This window comes from Aulonocara sp. 'chitande type north' Nkhata Bay, linkage group LG7, assembly GCF_057382095.1.
Source record: "Aulonocara sp. 'chitande type north' Nkhata Bay isolate Kocher_YH1m ecotype deep benthic linkage group LG7, A_spYH_male_GT1.1, whole genome shotgun sequence".
Taxonomy (NCBI): Eukaryota; Metazoa; Chordata; class Actinopteri; order Cichliformes; family Cichlidae; genus Aulonocara; species Aulonocara sp. 'chitande type north' Nkhata Bay.
In genome coordinates, this window is record NC_141350.1 from 26,780,886 (window position 1) to 26,797,011 (window position 16,126).

General features: G+C 41.0%; 1 protein-coding gene across 1 annotated transcript in view; it reads left to right on the forward strand.

Moving 5' to 3' along the window:
* Positions 1-16,126, forward strand: part of carmil2 (capping protein regulator and myosin 1 linker 2) — a 63,156-nt gene extending 47,030 nt beyond the window's left edge. Inside the window, exons 33-41 of the mRNA XM_086299696.1 lie at positions 2,313-3,183; positions 3,708-3,812; positions 5,050-5,086; positions 5,699-5,767; positions 7,098-7,348; positions 8,395-8,527; positions 8,663-8,752; positions 9,249-9,350; positions 9,459-16,126. Of these exons, the coding sequence (XP_086155822.1) occupies positions 2,313-3,183; positions 3,708-3,812; positions 5,050-5,086; positions 5,699-5,767; positions 7,098-7,348; positions 8,395-8,527; positions 8,663-8,752; positions 9,249-9,350; positions 9,459-10,024 (2,224 nt within the window). The 3' untranslated portion in view covers positions 10,025-16,126. The remainder of the gene's footprint in view (positions 1-2,312; positions 3,184-3,707; positions 3,813-5,049; positions 5,087-5,698; positions 5,768-7,097; positions 7,349-8,394; positions 8,528-8,662; positions 8,753-9,248; positions 9,351-9,458) is intronic.

Consider the following 16,126-nt stretch of genomic DNA (forward strand, 5'->3'; position numbering starts at 1 on the left):
TGTTCTTCCTTTGTGATATTTTAATGTTTTTTGCTAATTTTTGGTTTGTTTTTGGTGGTCTGGGAGCAGACACAGTCTCTAAGGAGATGGAGTTTTGGAAAGAAAACAACACAATCAACTCAGATCATGACATCCGGGGCTTTCAACTGTATTTCACTGTCTTTCTTTTTTAATATAACTGGTGTGGGGCAATGGCATGACAGGTTATGTAAAGGGCGAGTCCCCCATCCGTATACAGGGATGGTGGCGCTCTTTCTTCAGCCATCCACTGACTGCTGGTCAATAACCTTTAAATTCTTCATACCAGATTCTTTTTTTAGTGTTAGTGTTTTTAATTACTGTTCACAGACAGCTGACATTTCTTTCAGCGTCCATTTGCTGAAGTGGTTGTAATGAGGCTGTGTTCTTCACAGCTGTTAAATGTGATGTCATGACTACAGGTTTGTGCTTTGGTAATATACGGACTATTCAAGGTGCCCAGGTATATTTAATCATAGCCATATGGTGCTACACTTTATCTACCCACAGACAATTTAGATTTACTGGTTAGTGCCACACAGAAAAGCTCCAGAGATCAGGAGATTCAGACAAGGGACCTTCTTGCTGAAACAATGGTGCTTACCACTGCACCAGTGTGGATCAGTTGGGCCCCAGGTTAACACCGACTGCCTCTAATGCTGTTGGCCAACAGGGTGTCAGTGGAAACTTTGCTAATGTTGGCTATAACGAAGAGGAGAGGAGGCAGCGAGAAAGTGTGGAGATGAGAATATGGACTAAATGTTGGACAGCAACTCATCCACACTTAATTGAGTGAAATAAAACTGGCTAAACAAAGCCAATTAAAACAAAACATAATCATTTCTGTACTGTACTCTGCTGTGCAAGTCAGCCTTATCTTACTAATTTTGTACCGTGGGAATCCTTATGAAAGCGGGGACAATGATGATCTCACCCCCCACTCCAGTCTTCCCTTCAAATGGAGATATGTCTTCAGGGTATACCATCACAGACTGCCTACAAGTGTTTTGGACCTCAATGTATATGGGGTCTACCGATATGTTCCTGTAGTAACTAGAGCCCATTCTGGTCTTAAGTCAGGATGCAATTCTCTAAATATCCTCAAATCCAAACTTGCCTCTTAAACATGGTAACACCTGAGGCAGCTCTATTCACTGAAGGAGACTGTGACATGCTGTTAAAGCTCTGGCAGCTGAATCAACTTGTACACATGCAAGATTTTATTTTGTGTCACATTAGGATCAGAATACTTTATTAATCCCTAAGGAAATTATGTGGTTACAGAAACAGACTCAATTAAATGTAATAATACAATATATTATATCCATCCACATTCTTTTGCTTATCCTTATCAGGGTAACAGGGGGGCTGGAGCCTATCCCCGCTACCATAGGGCGAAAGGCAGGGCACACGCTGGACAGGTCGCCAGTCTGTCGCAGGCCTAACACATAGAGACAGACAACCATTCGCACTCACATTCACACCTATGCAAATCTCTGTCAGTACTCTCACTAGAGCATTTTGAACACCAGTAAATCAGATTGACCCAGCCTGATTCCTGACCACTCCGTGTGTGCGATTTACATGTTAATTATTACTCAGGCTTAATGTAAACATCCGTGATTGAAAAAAATCGACTCTTCCAGTAAATGTAAGAATCAGCTGGTTGAATTAAGACCATATAAGAGCCATTACACCAGAATTGCCATGTCAGAACAGCAGTTTGTAGCATTTTTAGCTTTTACACAGCAGACAGGAAAGTAGGAAGAGAGCAACGTGGAATAATGTGGAGGGCATGATCTGGGATGGACTCAAACCCAGGCTTCTGCAACCCTTTCGTTGAGCATTAGCAGCACCAGGTCAGAACAGCTCTGTTGCTGTGTTGACAACAACATGTTATGTTGGTGTAGCAGGTGTGAACTTCAAACAAATGTCTTTCCCTTTGGTGTTAGCGTCCTTCATTTTCTCTATACTAAGCTAACTCTCCCGAAGTAAAGACAAAACTACATAGACCTGACCGGGCTCATATCCACTCAGGACCAGAGCCATGATTGGACTAATATATGTATTTATTTAACCAACGGGTGAAGCAAATTTTAAGCATATTACATGGAAGTCCAGACGTAGCTTCCAGGTTTTTTGTCAATCTGTCGGAGCTGTTTTTGCCCTGTGTGATGTTTGCATGCATGTTAGCTGTGTGCCTGAGCTCAGCATGTCTTTGGTCCTGTACCAGTAGTTGTAGTACTGAATGTCTCTTCTTGTCTGTTGCTCTTTCTGCTGTTTTCCTGCTGCAGAAAAGGCCAGTGGGAGGAGTCAAACCCTGCCCAAGCCACTCCCCCAGAGTCAAGCTCCACCCCCTCAGTCTCAACCCCCTTGTCCTCTACGTCTGACATTATCACCTCCTCTACCACCACTCTCACTTCACCCTATGCATCCACTGACATGTCCTTCACATCCACTGATGTTCCACCCCTCTCTACCTCCATTCCATCCACCTTTTCTTCCGTCACCACCACCACCACCACCACACTTCCCACCAAAAATATCAAGAAAAAGTTTGGTGACTTCTTCGCCTTCAAGAGGGCTCGAGTTGCCCGAGCCACCAAGGCAAGTGGGGGAGAGGGAGGAGGAGGAGAAGGGGTGAAGGTCAAAAGGACCTCCATTGCAGACCTCATTCGACCCCTCCGTGAGGCCAAAGAAAGGGAGAGGGAGAGGGAGAGGGACAAGGAGAGAGAGAAGGAGAGAGGGGCAAGGTCAGTGGAGGATGCTAACATTTCTAATGATGCCACCACCACAGAAGGAATCTCCGCCACCAGCCAACATCTTGCAGGCGATGTGCGGGAAAAGAGATCGCCTGCCCAGACGTTAACCATGATGATGCCACCCAGTGAGACCACTCCCTTGTATCCCACCATCACAACAAGCCCTGATCTCACGACTACTGTACTTTCCAATCTGGAGGAAGAGGCAGCTCCTGTCTTGCCAGCTCGCATGCCCAGTCCTGTGGTCACTCGCACTCTGACTGAGCAGGACAAGCAGCTGGTAGGGACTCCATATGGAGAGAGGAGACTAAAAGTGACCAAGAGGGCACTGAGAGAGGGAAAGAGCCAAAGTCTCATACTGTTGACGGGATTAGAGACTGATGACAAGGATACACCCACTAAGGTCAGTCTTGTGATACCTGTAACATCATAATAACAGTAAATTATGAGATGAATCTCGATGGGAACCAAGGTTTCTAAAAAAGCTAATGTCAGAGACAAGCCTTTATTTTGAATTTCTCTTGTTTTAAGTCTAATCTTAGCATATTAAGGTAGAACCTTTCCCTGTTCTTTGACCTGCTCCCATTTTATATTGTAAATGATGCTATTTGTTGTTGATACAGAGTAAACGCTTCCTCAAAGGTCTACCTGTTGCTATGATAAATTTACCACGTTATCACTTTCGTCGCCTGGATATGACCAGTACAACAACACAGTCGCGTCTTTGCTGTGCTCGTGTGTTAACACAGTGATACTATTAGTAAAATTCTAGTAGGGCTTCATGCCCATTCTCATAAAACATCTACTCTACTCTCAATCTTTATATTGACAGTTTTCAAATAATACCAACGGAACCAAGCCAAGCCAGTGCCTGTGTGTGTGTGAGGGAACAGTTATTGTTCTAAGTGTTTCTGTACTGTCTTTCAGAAACATGCTTCGGAGAGCACATCTAGTTTTGAGCAGAAGCTTCAGGTGATGTTGCACAGAATGGGCGTGGCCAAAACTCCACCTGCTGAAACCAAGATGAGCCAGGTAAATGGGGGAGTGCGCATGTGTGTGTAAACATATTAATCTGAACATTGTTTGCCTTAAATATTTTATATGCAGGACTACCGCACCTCTTTTATTTTTTATCTTTTTAAATTGTGAGAAACACTCCTCACACATTCTCCCACATCCCATTTTGAAAGTTTGCCAGAAAACAAAAGTGATTCAGTCTCATTCAATTATTTTTCCCATTTAATGAGTGATTGATTAAGAAAATGGATGATAGGTTGGAATGTCTTAAGAAAAACCACATATCTCAATTTTTCCATATTCATTGAGTCTACTCTCATTAAACGTACATTACAGATGAGTGTGGAAACTTCACAGTTTTTACCCCTGAGCCATAACAGGCTGACTGAGTATTGTCATCATCCTACCAGGCAGCCAGGCAGTGTCCCAGTAGTTTTGTAATTAAATAGTATATCATCATAGTTTTATGATTCAAAGAAATATGTAGATCTAAAATTACCTTTAACTTAACAGACATTTCCACTCCTCTGTAGTAGGCTAGTGCTATTAATGGGAATAGAAAGCAGCAGTAATGGCAGTTTTCACACTGACACTGAGAAAATGCTTTCCTACTCTATCTGAACACCCAAAGTGCTTTACACAGTTTGTCTCATTTACACCACAAGCACTTTTTCCTGTGCACTTTCTAACATTCGCACACACTTACACTCTGATGGATGCATCAGAGAGCAACCGGGGTTAGTATCTTGCCCAAGGATATTTGGCATGTAGACTGGAGCAGATGGGGACCTTCTGATTAGTAGGTGACCTGTGTTCTTCTGCCCTAATATGTTTATGTGGATAATCTGGTTCAAAAATGCTGGAAAATATAGAGCAAAAAGCACCAAATTGCAGCCCATACCTGTGCACTTTGAAAACCAGTAACTTGGTCAGTTTTCATAGTATGACGTTAAATTATAACTTTGTTTTAAAGAGTACAAGAAAGTTACTACAATGAAAAACAGGTTTCAACTTTTTCAAGTTTTCACTGCTTTTATTGGAATGACCCAAACCAGCAAAATAGACAAAAATGGTTGGAAGAGAAAACAAAGGTGAATAGTAAAATCCCAACTACCTCATATTTATCTTTTTTATTTATTTATTTAACCTTCATTTAACCAGGAGGGCCTTGAAATTCAAATCTCCTTTTCAAGCAAGATCTGGCTACACGAAAATACATAAGACAAAAATAAGACTAATTCCTCTTTTACAGAATAAAGATGAAGAGCTGAGAAAGGCCAACTCTGATGGTAAGTGTTTTTGCATAAATATCTCTACCATAAAAAATATATGTTGTGTATAAGTGTGTTTGTGTGTGTGGTTGTCAGTGTGCAACTCAGTGTTGTGTGCAGTGTAATGCCCTTTAAGTTCACTACGTAAAGGCCAATCCATTTGTCATTTATAACTTACCATCCACTTTCCCTCCCACTGTCGCCAAAGTGCTTGCTCACAGGGGGTCATATAATTGTTGGGTTTTTCTCTGTATGTATTATTGTAAGGTCTACCTTACAATACAAAGCGCCTTGAAACAACTGTTGGTGTGATTTGGCGCTATATAAATAAAATTGAATTGAACTCAAATTGAAGTATTCTGATTAAGTAACACACTGTCTTCCAACCTTTTTAGTGTACATGGTTATAAATCAAATTTAGTTTAATTCTTTAACAGAACATTCGAGTCTATGTGTTTCATATAGTTTTATAAATATTGTTTTTTTTCCATCACTCTTCTTATTTTGTTTGAGTCATCACTACTAATCCTTGTTTTAAGATCTGCCATCTAGAGCTGTGTGATAAGCTGTAGGATTCACATATTATTCGTAATATTCACTGTCTTCTACTGTCCTGTCACTGTCCCTCAGGTGCTATTCTTGACAAACCTGAACCACCTCCCACATACATGAAGCCCAGGACTATGTCCACTTCATCAGGTATCAATATTTCCTTGCTCATGTCTACATATAAATTATAATCTCAATCTATAGCTTGGAAGAGCCAGTTCAGCAAAAAAAAACAAAAACCCACGGTATTGCTGTGTGGGACAATGCACCAGCATGAAGAAGTCAGTGATGATCGACCAGTTTTCACGTATTTTGTAAAAAATTGAAATATGGATCTGTAACACTTGTCAGCTGTTACAGGACCCCAGCACAGTCAGACATGCACAACCAATGAGGTGAATTTGTGCCTGTGCCACACCCTTTGCAGAAAAGGTGTGCAGCAGCACTGCTTCAGGATGTTGAGCTGCATAATCCACTGGAAGCAATATCCGCTTGCACAGGGAATTCTGTCCCAGAATTAAGGGATGTGTTGGGTGGAAGATAACTGCAGCCGTAACTTTATGCATTTGCCACTGTTTCTCATTTCTAGCGGTCTATGTCCCCATGCACACATCTGACCTCTATGAATATTGCCTCCAACAACACTCCCGGCCGAGCCAGGTTTTGGTGGACTGAGGTCTGCGTGTAGCCCGAGTCCACCATAGCCTGCCGTGTACCCCCTTGGCATCTTACCAGAACTCTGTACATGAGTCAGCTGCTCACGCTGTGCGGCTGCCTGCTCCTGGTGCATTTGAGCCAGGACGTGCATCTGCTGCACGGGCTATGGGTCTAACATCATGTGTTGGGATGTTGGGTGCCACTGTAACACTCTTCAGCTGTTACAGGGACCCAGCACGTGCTAGGGTTAGGGTTAGGGATGTGCACAAACGATGTGGCTCAAGTGTCCTTATTTACAGAGTGAACTTGTTTACACAGTTTGTTTTTTCAGACTGTCATGTGGTTCCAGCTGTCCCGCTACCCATCCCAGCGTCAGCTCGTACCTCCCCTCCAAGGTGCCGGCGTGCTACTGAAATAATAGAGGCAGGATTAAACAATCATTGTCAGCTCTGTCTGCGGAGCCACAGACCACACCCAGCGTCAGCATCATATGTATTTAAAAGAACAACTTTATAATGCTTTATAATAAAGTTGAACATAGTCTGGATATCATGTTGTAATGTACTATATGTAAACAGCAAAGTTTAGTCTTTGGAGGTTTTAGTTTTGGTGGACATGGGACACTGGACAGTGAGTGACATCATAAACTTGTTTCTGTAGTGTAACCAGTCTGATGTATCTAGGCCTGTGATATGAGAACACAGGAAGTTCTGTACTAGTATGCCATGCTTTCTGTGTATAATCTACATCCTTTTAAACATCTGTCCAAACTATGGGCACTAACTGGGAACACTTGCAATGTCCCTTTCACCCTGCTTCCCAGCTGATCCCAGGCATCCGATCAGATCTCTGCACCCCGTTCAACCAGATCCTCTCCTTCCTCCAAAGCCCGCCCTCCCAGAGCGTCCTATTGGCCCCCTGCCACCCAAACCTGCCATCTCAGCCAGACCTCCTCTCTCCACCCTGGCTGCTGCAGGAGGAGCTCGTCCCTCTTCTGCTCCTCCTTCCAGCAGCCCAGTGGAGCGGCTGGAAGGAGGAAAACATGATGGCAGGCCAGAGGAGACTACAAGACAGGTAGTATATTTCATTTTATTGTTGGCAATAAGATCATTCAGAAGGTGAGACTGTATACAAAGCTATTATTGTTTGATTATATATTAGGTAACTAAGTAGGGCTGGGCGATATGAGAAAATATCACTATAGACATCACGATGTTTAAATAACCCCCCAAAACAAATGTTATTGTCAACCATATAGTGGTATATGGTTGAACTGGTATACTCATTCAAACTGCCAATTCAGTCAGGGGGTCATTAATGTGATGACCTCAAATTACAGAAACATAAGCCTAGACAGTGACTCTAAAAACGAGTGACCAAGAACAGTCGCAGGTGTCACAGCTGGTTCATTTAAGGTTTTCTTTGGTGTGTGGGGAGAGGCTGACATGCAGAGTTTAAAACACTCTTCTTTATGCAGTGGATGACTTTTCAGCTGGTGAAATAAAGTCGTGGTACTGCTTTTACCAAAGTTTTATGGCAGGTTTTGCAAATTACTGCGTTTTGTTCGACATCCTCCTTGTGAAATCCAAACTACAGCAAGTGTCATTCTCTCACTTATCTGAAACTCCCACAGTTGCCATATTTTCTGGTAGCCATTTTAATCATAGTGTGTGGAAAACTCACAATACATCGAGTATATTCAAAATATCGCTCACCCCTATAACTAAAAACACTTTAGTCAATAGAAAAAGAAAGGAAAACTGAAATTTGAAAAAGAACGTTTAAACAATATTTTGTGCTTTCAGAACTAACTGAACTATGCTTTCTTTCATTTTGTAAGGAACTAGCCCGTTTAGAACCAGTACAGGAGTTTTCACTTTGATAGCCGCGTCTAGGTGATGATTCACATTCATGTTGTTCTGTTAAGAGGAAAAACACCTTTTTGTCTGATCATATTTGACATTCTGAAAATGAAGGACTGCATTTAAAAATAGCTGTTGATGCAGTGCTTTTGTTAAACCCTTGAATTAAACCTTCTTGACTGATTCGCTGATTTCAAATCAATGGTGGCGTACAGAGACAAAATTGTGTCAATGAACATCTGGTGATTACGTTCCTAGAATGGAAGCGAGGACGGTTTCCAGGGTGGAACATCGAACGTGTCGTCTAGAAAGGAGCTTCCTTCACTCCCACCTCTCTGGAGAAGTCCCGGTACACAGGATCGCGCTGAAAAAGCACAATCAGTGACAGAGGGTTTGTCTTACCTGTCTTATTAAAAGAAATTTAACCAAAATTGTGGTGGTTCTGATACAACTTTCAATGCGTTTTAAAGAGAAATCAGCTCTGGAATCCAAGTCAGTGTAAATAAATGATTGTGTGTATTTTCAGAGAGTCTTCCTAAGCCACGTCAACACATGAAGCCTCCTCCGCAGCGTAGAGCTGTGTCTGTCCATGAGGATGCCTTTGCCATGACACAAGGTGAGGCTTTGCACCAGTGTTTGATGAAACTGTGAAAAATAATGCTAGCAACAGCAAATCCCACAACTGGTTAAATGAAAAATATTCAGAAAAGTGCGATTAAAATAAAGATTATTAGAGAAAGTCAACAACTTTCAGTTTATCACCCCCAGTGAGTGTTCATGGCCAGAGACACAATTCATCGTAACCTCTCAGGCTGATGTTACTTTGTGCGTCTTGTTTGATGTGGGCCTGACATTTAGAGTTTCAGTGTCCGGCTCCTCCAGTCCGCATGTCAGAGATACTGAACCGTGAGTTGCCCCGATGTATCCAGAGTGTGTGTGTGATTGTCAGACAGGCTTAGAAAAGAGTCCGTGTATCAACTTGTGATGGTTTGCGTGAGGCTTTGAGTAAAATGTTTCATCCATTCGTCACCGTGAGGTTAAGTGTGGTATTCTCCCAGAAAGGGATAATTGATGATTGACTCTTTATTAAACCTCATACCCTTCTTTTTCAGAGCTGAAGGCAGTGTTACAGAGGTCACCCATCCGTTTCCGAGGCAACAGAAGTGATCTGCCATCCTGCACTGAAGATCCATCCAGTGGAGAAGGACAGAGAGGTCTTCATAAGTCATGCTCATAATTTAGCCTTTTTGGTCGATCCTTTTCCTTCTTTGTTTTATTATTTATTATTATTACTTATTAATCTATATCATTCATCTTCACAGCCAGTGACATGGGAAGGGAGACTGATAAAGATAAGAAGGGCATTCCCCAGAAGGACGAGCTGCAGGAAAGACGAGGAAGAATGGGATGTGGAAGCACAGCAGCCGAAACCAAGCACCCCCATCAAGGAAAGGGTGAAAGCCCAGGCTCAGGGTGTCCCTCCTTTACAGCTCAAGCTCTACATGAAGCAGATGCAACCCAGTTTTCCAGCCATGCATTTGACAAAGCTTTACCCACCCAAGAGAGGCTTCCACCACAAACCCGAACACTGGAAAAGTCTCCAGTGATGCCCCCACCCAAAAATACCACTAGCACAGCCCCAGCATTGCCCCAAACTCTAGATAAATTACTAGTCTCCCCAGCACCTCGAGGAAAGACCCTCAGCACAATCCCAGTCACGTCTGGATATTCAGACGTCCCCCAAGTAAGTCCTACATCCCACAAGAAGAAGGTCCCCAGCCCGGTGGATCTGAGAAACAGCACACCAGAGAAAGAGACCATCTCTAAACATCACACAGTGAAGGCAGAGGCAGCAGACCAAAGAACTGAGCCCCCTCTGTCTGAATAGCATCCACAGACTGACTTACCTAAGCAGAAAACACATTTAGGAGGGAGAGGTCTGAGACATCACTGCGATCTGGAACTGAGGGCGTATCTGAGAGTAGTGTGAGTGTTTTAGTGCAGCAGATAAGTAGAAAATCACAGTCACTAGACCTTTGTTTGTTTGTTCTTGTGGAGCCATTGATTTGAAAAATCCCATTAACCACTTGAATTTTAAAATTGGTCCCAACGTGGCTGCCCACTGGTAAATTTCAGAATTTTTATTTTGACATTTAAAACACTGAACAGCACTTTGTGGGAAATTTCAAGAGGGCAGTAAAGCTGCAATTTCTACACAATCGAAGTATTAAACAGATAATATTGATAATAAATGTCACCCCGGCCGGCGGACACATTAACATAAGCTGTTTAAGCTTGTTTATTGGCAATAACCTGCCATCTTTTATCATATCAGATCAAGTATAACCAGCCGTTTTGTTAATGCAGCACTTTCTTCTTAGAATAATATATAATCTTGCTCTAGATATTGGCAGTTAACCATGTCACACAGCGATCAGGCCTTTTAATCCAGCTCTAATTGTTTTTATAAATAAAGTATTTTTTGTAAATAAATCAAGATGTCAGCCTGTATCTCTGAATGAACTAAAAGCTTATGTGGACCTCACAGGCCAGACTGTAAACCTGTGATTTTGTAGAATATGATGCATCACTGTAGATTAAGCAATATAGTCTTTAAAAAAAACCTGCTCAACCCTAAACATGTGCGGCGGTAATACTGCTCCATGTCACACTGATGGGGAACATTTTTCTGAAAAATCATTAGATAAAAAAAATGCTACAAATTTACTGCCAGGAAGGAGAGCAGAGGTGAAGAAGTCAACCAACAGCAAGAAGCTGTTTTAATCTAATTCTGTTTGTTTTCTTAAAAGTAGGCTTTATTTATTTATTTATTTATTATTACTTTTTCATTTTGATTTTTTTGGGGGGGTGGTAGGGCTACAGTTCGCTTGCCTTTCTGTAAAAGTCACTATAAGCCAGCAAGTGGTTTACACGTGAAAGATCCCCAAACCCAGCTTCTGGGAGTACTCCCAGTGCTGGTTGCATCAGCAGGGGCATCTGGCATGAACCTGGTGCCATATCAAACATATGAATCCATCTGTTGTGCCAACCACTTAATAAAGCAGCTCAAAAAAAGGAAACAGCTAAAAGTATCTTTACATAAGTTACAAAGAGAACGACTTCAAACTTCAAAGATGAACTTTTACATGGTCAAACATGCGTGGTTTGATAATGAGTTGTCCTCGTCTCTAAATGTTACATTTCCCACCAGAGTCAGCATTTTGACATTTCAAATGGCTAATGGGATTCCTCAAGAGTAATCATAAATGAGTATATCTGCACATTTTGGTATTTGTATCCAATTATGAATGATTTTACTTGCACTATTGTACTCTCCTGTAGAATCGCTCTCATGTCCGGAGTGTTCTCGTTAAACGTGTGAGAACCACAGGTATGATACACCCAGATGGTACCGACTTCCTGCGTGCTAGCTTCTGTATAGTTGGTGCATTTATTCTGTGGGGTGAATTTTTGATTTATATTAGTTATATATACAGTGGAAGCACATGAATTACATTGCTGGCTTGTTATTGCAGTCTGTGCAAATTTACCCCAAAGATTAAATGTACTGATCGTTAGCTGTAGCTAGCTGGGCACATGTTCACCAACCATGTGTCTGCTGAGTGTATCAGTGTGTTGACAGCTCATCCTCTCATCTGATGTCAGAAATGATCATGCATTTCATCCTGTTATTTTGCTGCAGACTCATTATTTTTGAATCACATCCATCTTTGCATTGAACAATATGTGTCACCTATAAAATTCATTTCCATCAACCTGCACACATCGTTAAGAGTCTGAAATGAGCTTCATCAGCTACGGGACTGAAATCTTTTTCATGCACTTTCCACAAAAACATTCAATTTGTTAACAAGACATTTCTGAGCGTACCACAACATCACACTTGGTTTGATTACACCATGTCAGGCACATTAATAACAACTACTTAAAATTGTTATGATTTCAAAGTGAATTACAAACTCCATGCTGATAGCAGATGTCTTTTTACTTTGCCTTTTTGTCACCTTCTACAAAATGACTCGGTTTCTGGAAACTACATTTGTACTTCATATCTACTTGTGACTAAGGTTATTTAGAGACATTATTTACATCATATTACTTGGTCACACTGTGAATTCTGAGTCCAGGCAACCTCTTTTGGATTATGCCAAGGGGATAAGTAATTAGTCACTAATACTACTGAACTCCTGCTGATTAAGATCTCATATTGCATATCCTTTTTTTGGAAGTTGAGGGAGATGCCTCATTAGAGGCCTCCACCATGAAGCAGGATTTGGGGTTAGTGAGGTAGGTTTAATCTGTGGGTTTGCATTGTGCCATAGTGGTCCCTTCCTCACTGGGGTACATCAGCATGTTAACTTCTGCAAGCCTAACATGCTCTGGGTTCATTATGTTCAAGAAAAGATATCAAGACTATAAAACATTGTTTTCATATTTGTTCTTTGCTTATTTTCCTAACGACCACAGAAAGAGTAAGGCTACAACTGTCTCATGCAGCATAAGAATAAATTTTAGCAGCATGTTTACATAAAAAGCAATTGTATAGGCAGATCTACACGTGCCTTAATGAAGAGGCAGTGATACTCATGACGAAGGCAGCATATTAAGTCAGTTTCCCTTCAGAAGCAGTTTTTTAGTTTGCATTATATTTTCAAAATCCTCTCTTTTTTTTTCTCGTTGTAGTTTGCTTGACATACGTATGCAACTCTATATACGGTTGTTGATTTTTGGTCATCAGTGCAAACACCACTTTTGCTATAAACACGTGAATAGGGTTCATTTGCTGAGTTGATCTATATGACAATACTTAATGTGATCATTATTGTTAAGCTTAGTTTCAGTTACAGTCACGCTAGGGTTGGAGGCCTCGGAGCCACCAAAGTGATTGGATCTGTGTGCAATCAGCTTGTGGTCAAGCCTTTCAAATGGTGTCTTTGAAGATGGGCACCAGGCCTGTAACCACGTGTAGTGAGTTACATCTTCAAAGTGGCTTTGGTCCATTAAGACAGTGATAAAAGGGCAATAAGATAAAAGTCAGACTATAATCAGCTGGGGTCAAGTTAGCATTTACATGCAGTTCGTTTGTAATAATATGTCAATTACCTGTTATAAACTGGGAAAAATTGCAAATCTGTTTGCTAAGTGTTGCAAATTTCAGTGAAGCAGTGGAATACCAAGTGCAAGGATGGACTAGCCACTTGCAGCACAGGCATAATACATGATGACGTGAGGTGCGGCCCACCTTAAACAGTCAGCTTGATAAGCAGTTCATGGATTGTGCAGAATCCCTACACAGCAGGTCTGACTCAATCAGAGTAAATAAATGTGGCAAATTTACAATTTATACATTTAGGAACAAACAAAGATGCAGCTATTTCATTTCAGCAATGATCAGAATTTTAGTAAGAGCGGTGCAAATTTGCTGCTCAAAAGTGAGGCAGCAAGTAATGTATTAACAAATATAACACAGTGTAAAAGCAGGTTTGGCTCTTGTGTTTCTCTCTGAAAACAGAGAAAGAAACAGAAATAAAGGGGGACTATAGAAGAACCAATAGGATTGTTTTAAAAGTGAGCTCTTCTGATACAACTGTGTGTGTGGGCCCTGAGGACCAACACTCAGGGGCGTGCAGGGTTTAGCTAGAAAAGCTGGTTTATTACAAACTATTTAAACCTGAAATCTATGCATAGCAGCGCAAATGTGTGATGTAAAGAGCACAAAACATATTTTACTGTCAGATCCCGATCCATCTGTGTTAATGAAGATACTGTTTCTGTGTCACTCTCTGGGTTTTTCTGCAGACTCTGTTAAATTCTAGGTTCTTATTAAAGTCAGTATTATGTATTGTAACATTTAAACATGAATCTATGTAATAGCACCTGTCAAGCAAAGTGTGCACGCTGCAGAGAAACAAAATGTTTTCATTGTATACTGGTCTCTGTGTAAAAATGTGACTAAAGCACTGGAATGCAGGAACATGTGGGGCTTGGCTCTCGACGCTCAGAATGACAACTCAGTAAGGATCTACAGGACAGAGCCAACGTTCTGGCTCTTGGCTCGCAGCTTTAAGCTGGTCCTGTGCTGATTGTGTACTTGTTCTGCTAACATCTCCCCAAACAAATGAGCACTCATAGCAGCAGCTATCACACAAAAATCAGGCATGTTGATCTGGCATTAAATTCAACACAAGTTGCAGTAAAATGCGAGCCATGAACCTGACTAAATCAGGTTTGTGTGATTCGTTGGATTATATTTCCACTTGGTGAAGCAGATAAGTTGTGTTCATCATCATCCGACTGACTGTAACCTGTAGTCAGTTTGTCTGTATTTAGAAACTAGATCAGGGTTATTTGGAAACCTTTTTCCTATTTGAGTGTGACGGCAGTCATTGCAAGTCTGGAGACAGGTTGACTCCCAACAGGCGACCTGTGCCTTGTGACTAAGAGAAGGGTGCTGTATGTTCAACTTCACAGCAACTACTTTCACATGGTTGCTGACAGCAAAAACAAAAAACAGTGCTGTCTCTCAGCAACTGTGTTTTTCTGCTCGCAAATAGGCCATCCTGTTTTTATTCTAGTCTGACTCAGGCTTAAGACCAACTACAAGGAAAAGGTACTTTGGGTATGTCTAAATTGTTTTGTATGTTTGTGTATTTTATTAGATTTAATTTCTAAGTAAGCACAAGAAGTGAATCCTTTACTACTGAAATAGATGGTCTGGAGGTGAAAATGGCCTCGTCTATTCCTATTGCTTTTCCCCTTTCCATGCAGTGCACAACACAGCATGTAACATCTCTGCAGGACCACAGTAGTGCCCAGTGAAAACTGCTTGGCATTGTGCAATGTTGCTATGAACTCCAAACTTTAATTCTTTGATTTCGTCCTCCAAAAGTCAAGAACGATACGAGTTGGATTTCCTCATAAACTAAAAGTGTTCAGGGTTGTTCAAAATCAAATGCATAAAACAGAAATACTTTACTTTTGCAGTGTTCACATACAACTGTCATGCCCAGTTTCTTTTCATTTGTCATATGTCGGTTCAGCCTTATCTTTAGTTTGGACACGTAAGGATAGCTGAAATTCTTCTTTAACAACATTCAATCAGGAGTACAGCACAAGACCTTTTAGTCAAGTACAAGTAAAATTAAAAATTTACCTCTTGAGATCCATCAGGTGGTTGGTGCTACTATATTTAGAACTTAGGATTAAGTTCACTGTTTGTACCCAAATGGAATAGAACAACAGTAAGTTTATACGTTTGCAAAAGATTTGAAAGTTAGTATCTTCTCGTTTCTGAAACTATGTTTGTGTTGCATTTGGCTAAAATACCACCTAACGCTGACCCTATGAGGTTTACTGGTGAGCTGACCTGAGCTGTTCAGAGTTTGGCATCATACGTTGAATTGCATTGATTTTTTTAAAAGAAATTTTGGTTGTACAAGTATCTCCAAACAGGTGGAAAAAAGCATTCACATTTATATGCACTGAAAATTATTACAAGTATTTATTTTAGTCTCGTATTTTAAATTTTTCTTTTTGCCTTGTTTTCACATTAAGCCTTTTTATAATCTCCAGCTGAATACATGGGACACTAAAGCTCCGCTCACTCATTTTTGTGGGATCACATGAATATATTATATTCGTATATCCATCCAATCACTCCTTTAGTCAGCTAAATAATTTTCTCCAGAGTCACTAGATTAAAAACAAAACTATATAATCAGAGGAAAATGTTGTGTTTCTCTCAGGGTGGTTGTTGTGAATGGTGTGTGTGTTTTATAAGAGCAGACCTCAGTTCACCTCCCTGTGATGTCTGACCCGAGCCTTCCTCTTATCCTGGAGGAGAGTTTATTTTCTACCTTCATTGTTATTTTTGCCTTGCACGCACAGAATATGTACAAAACTACATAACACAAAGTTATAAACAGAGTGTGAACCTATACTTGTTAAGATTATTAAAAAGTTAACTGAG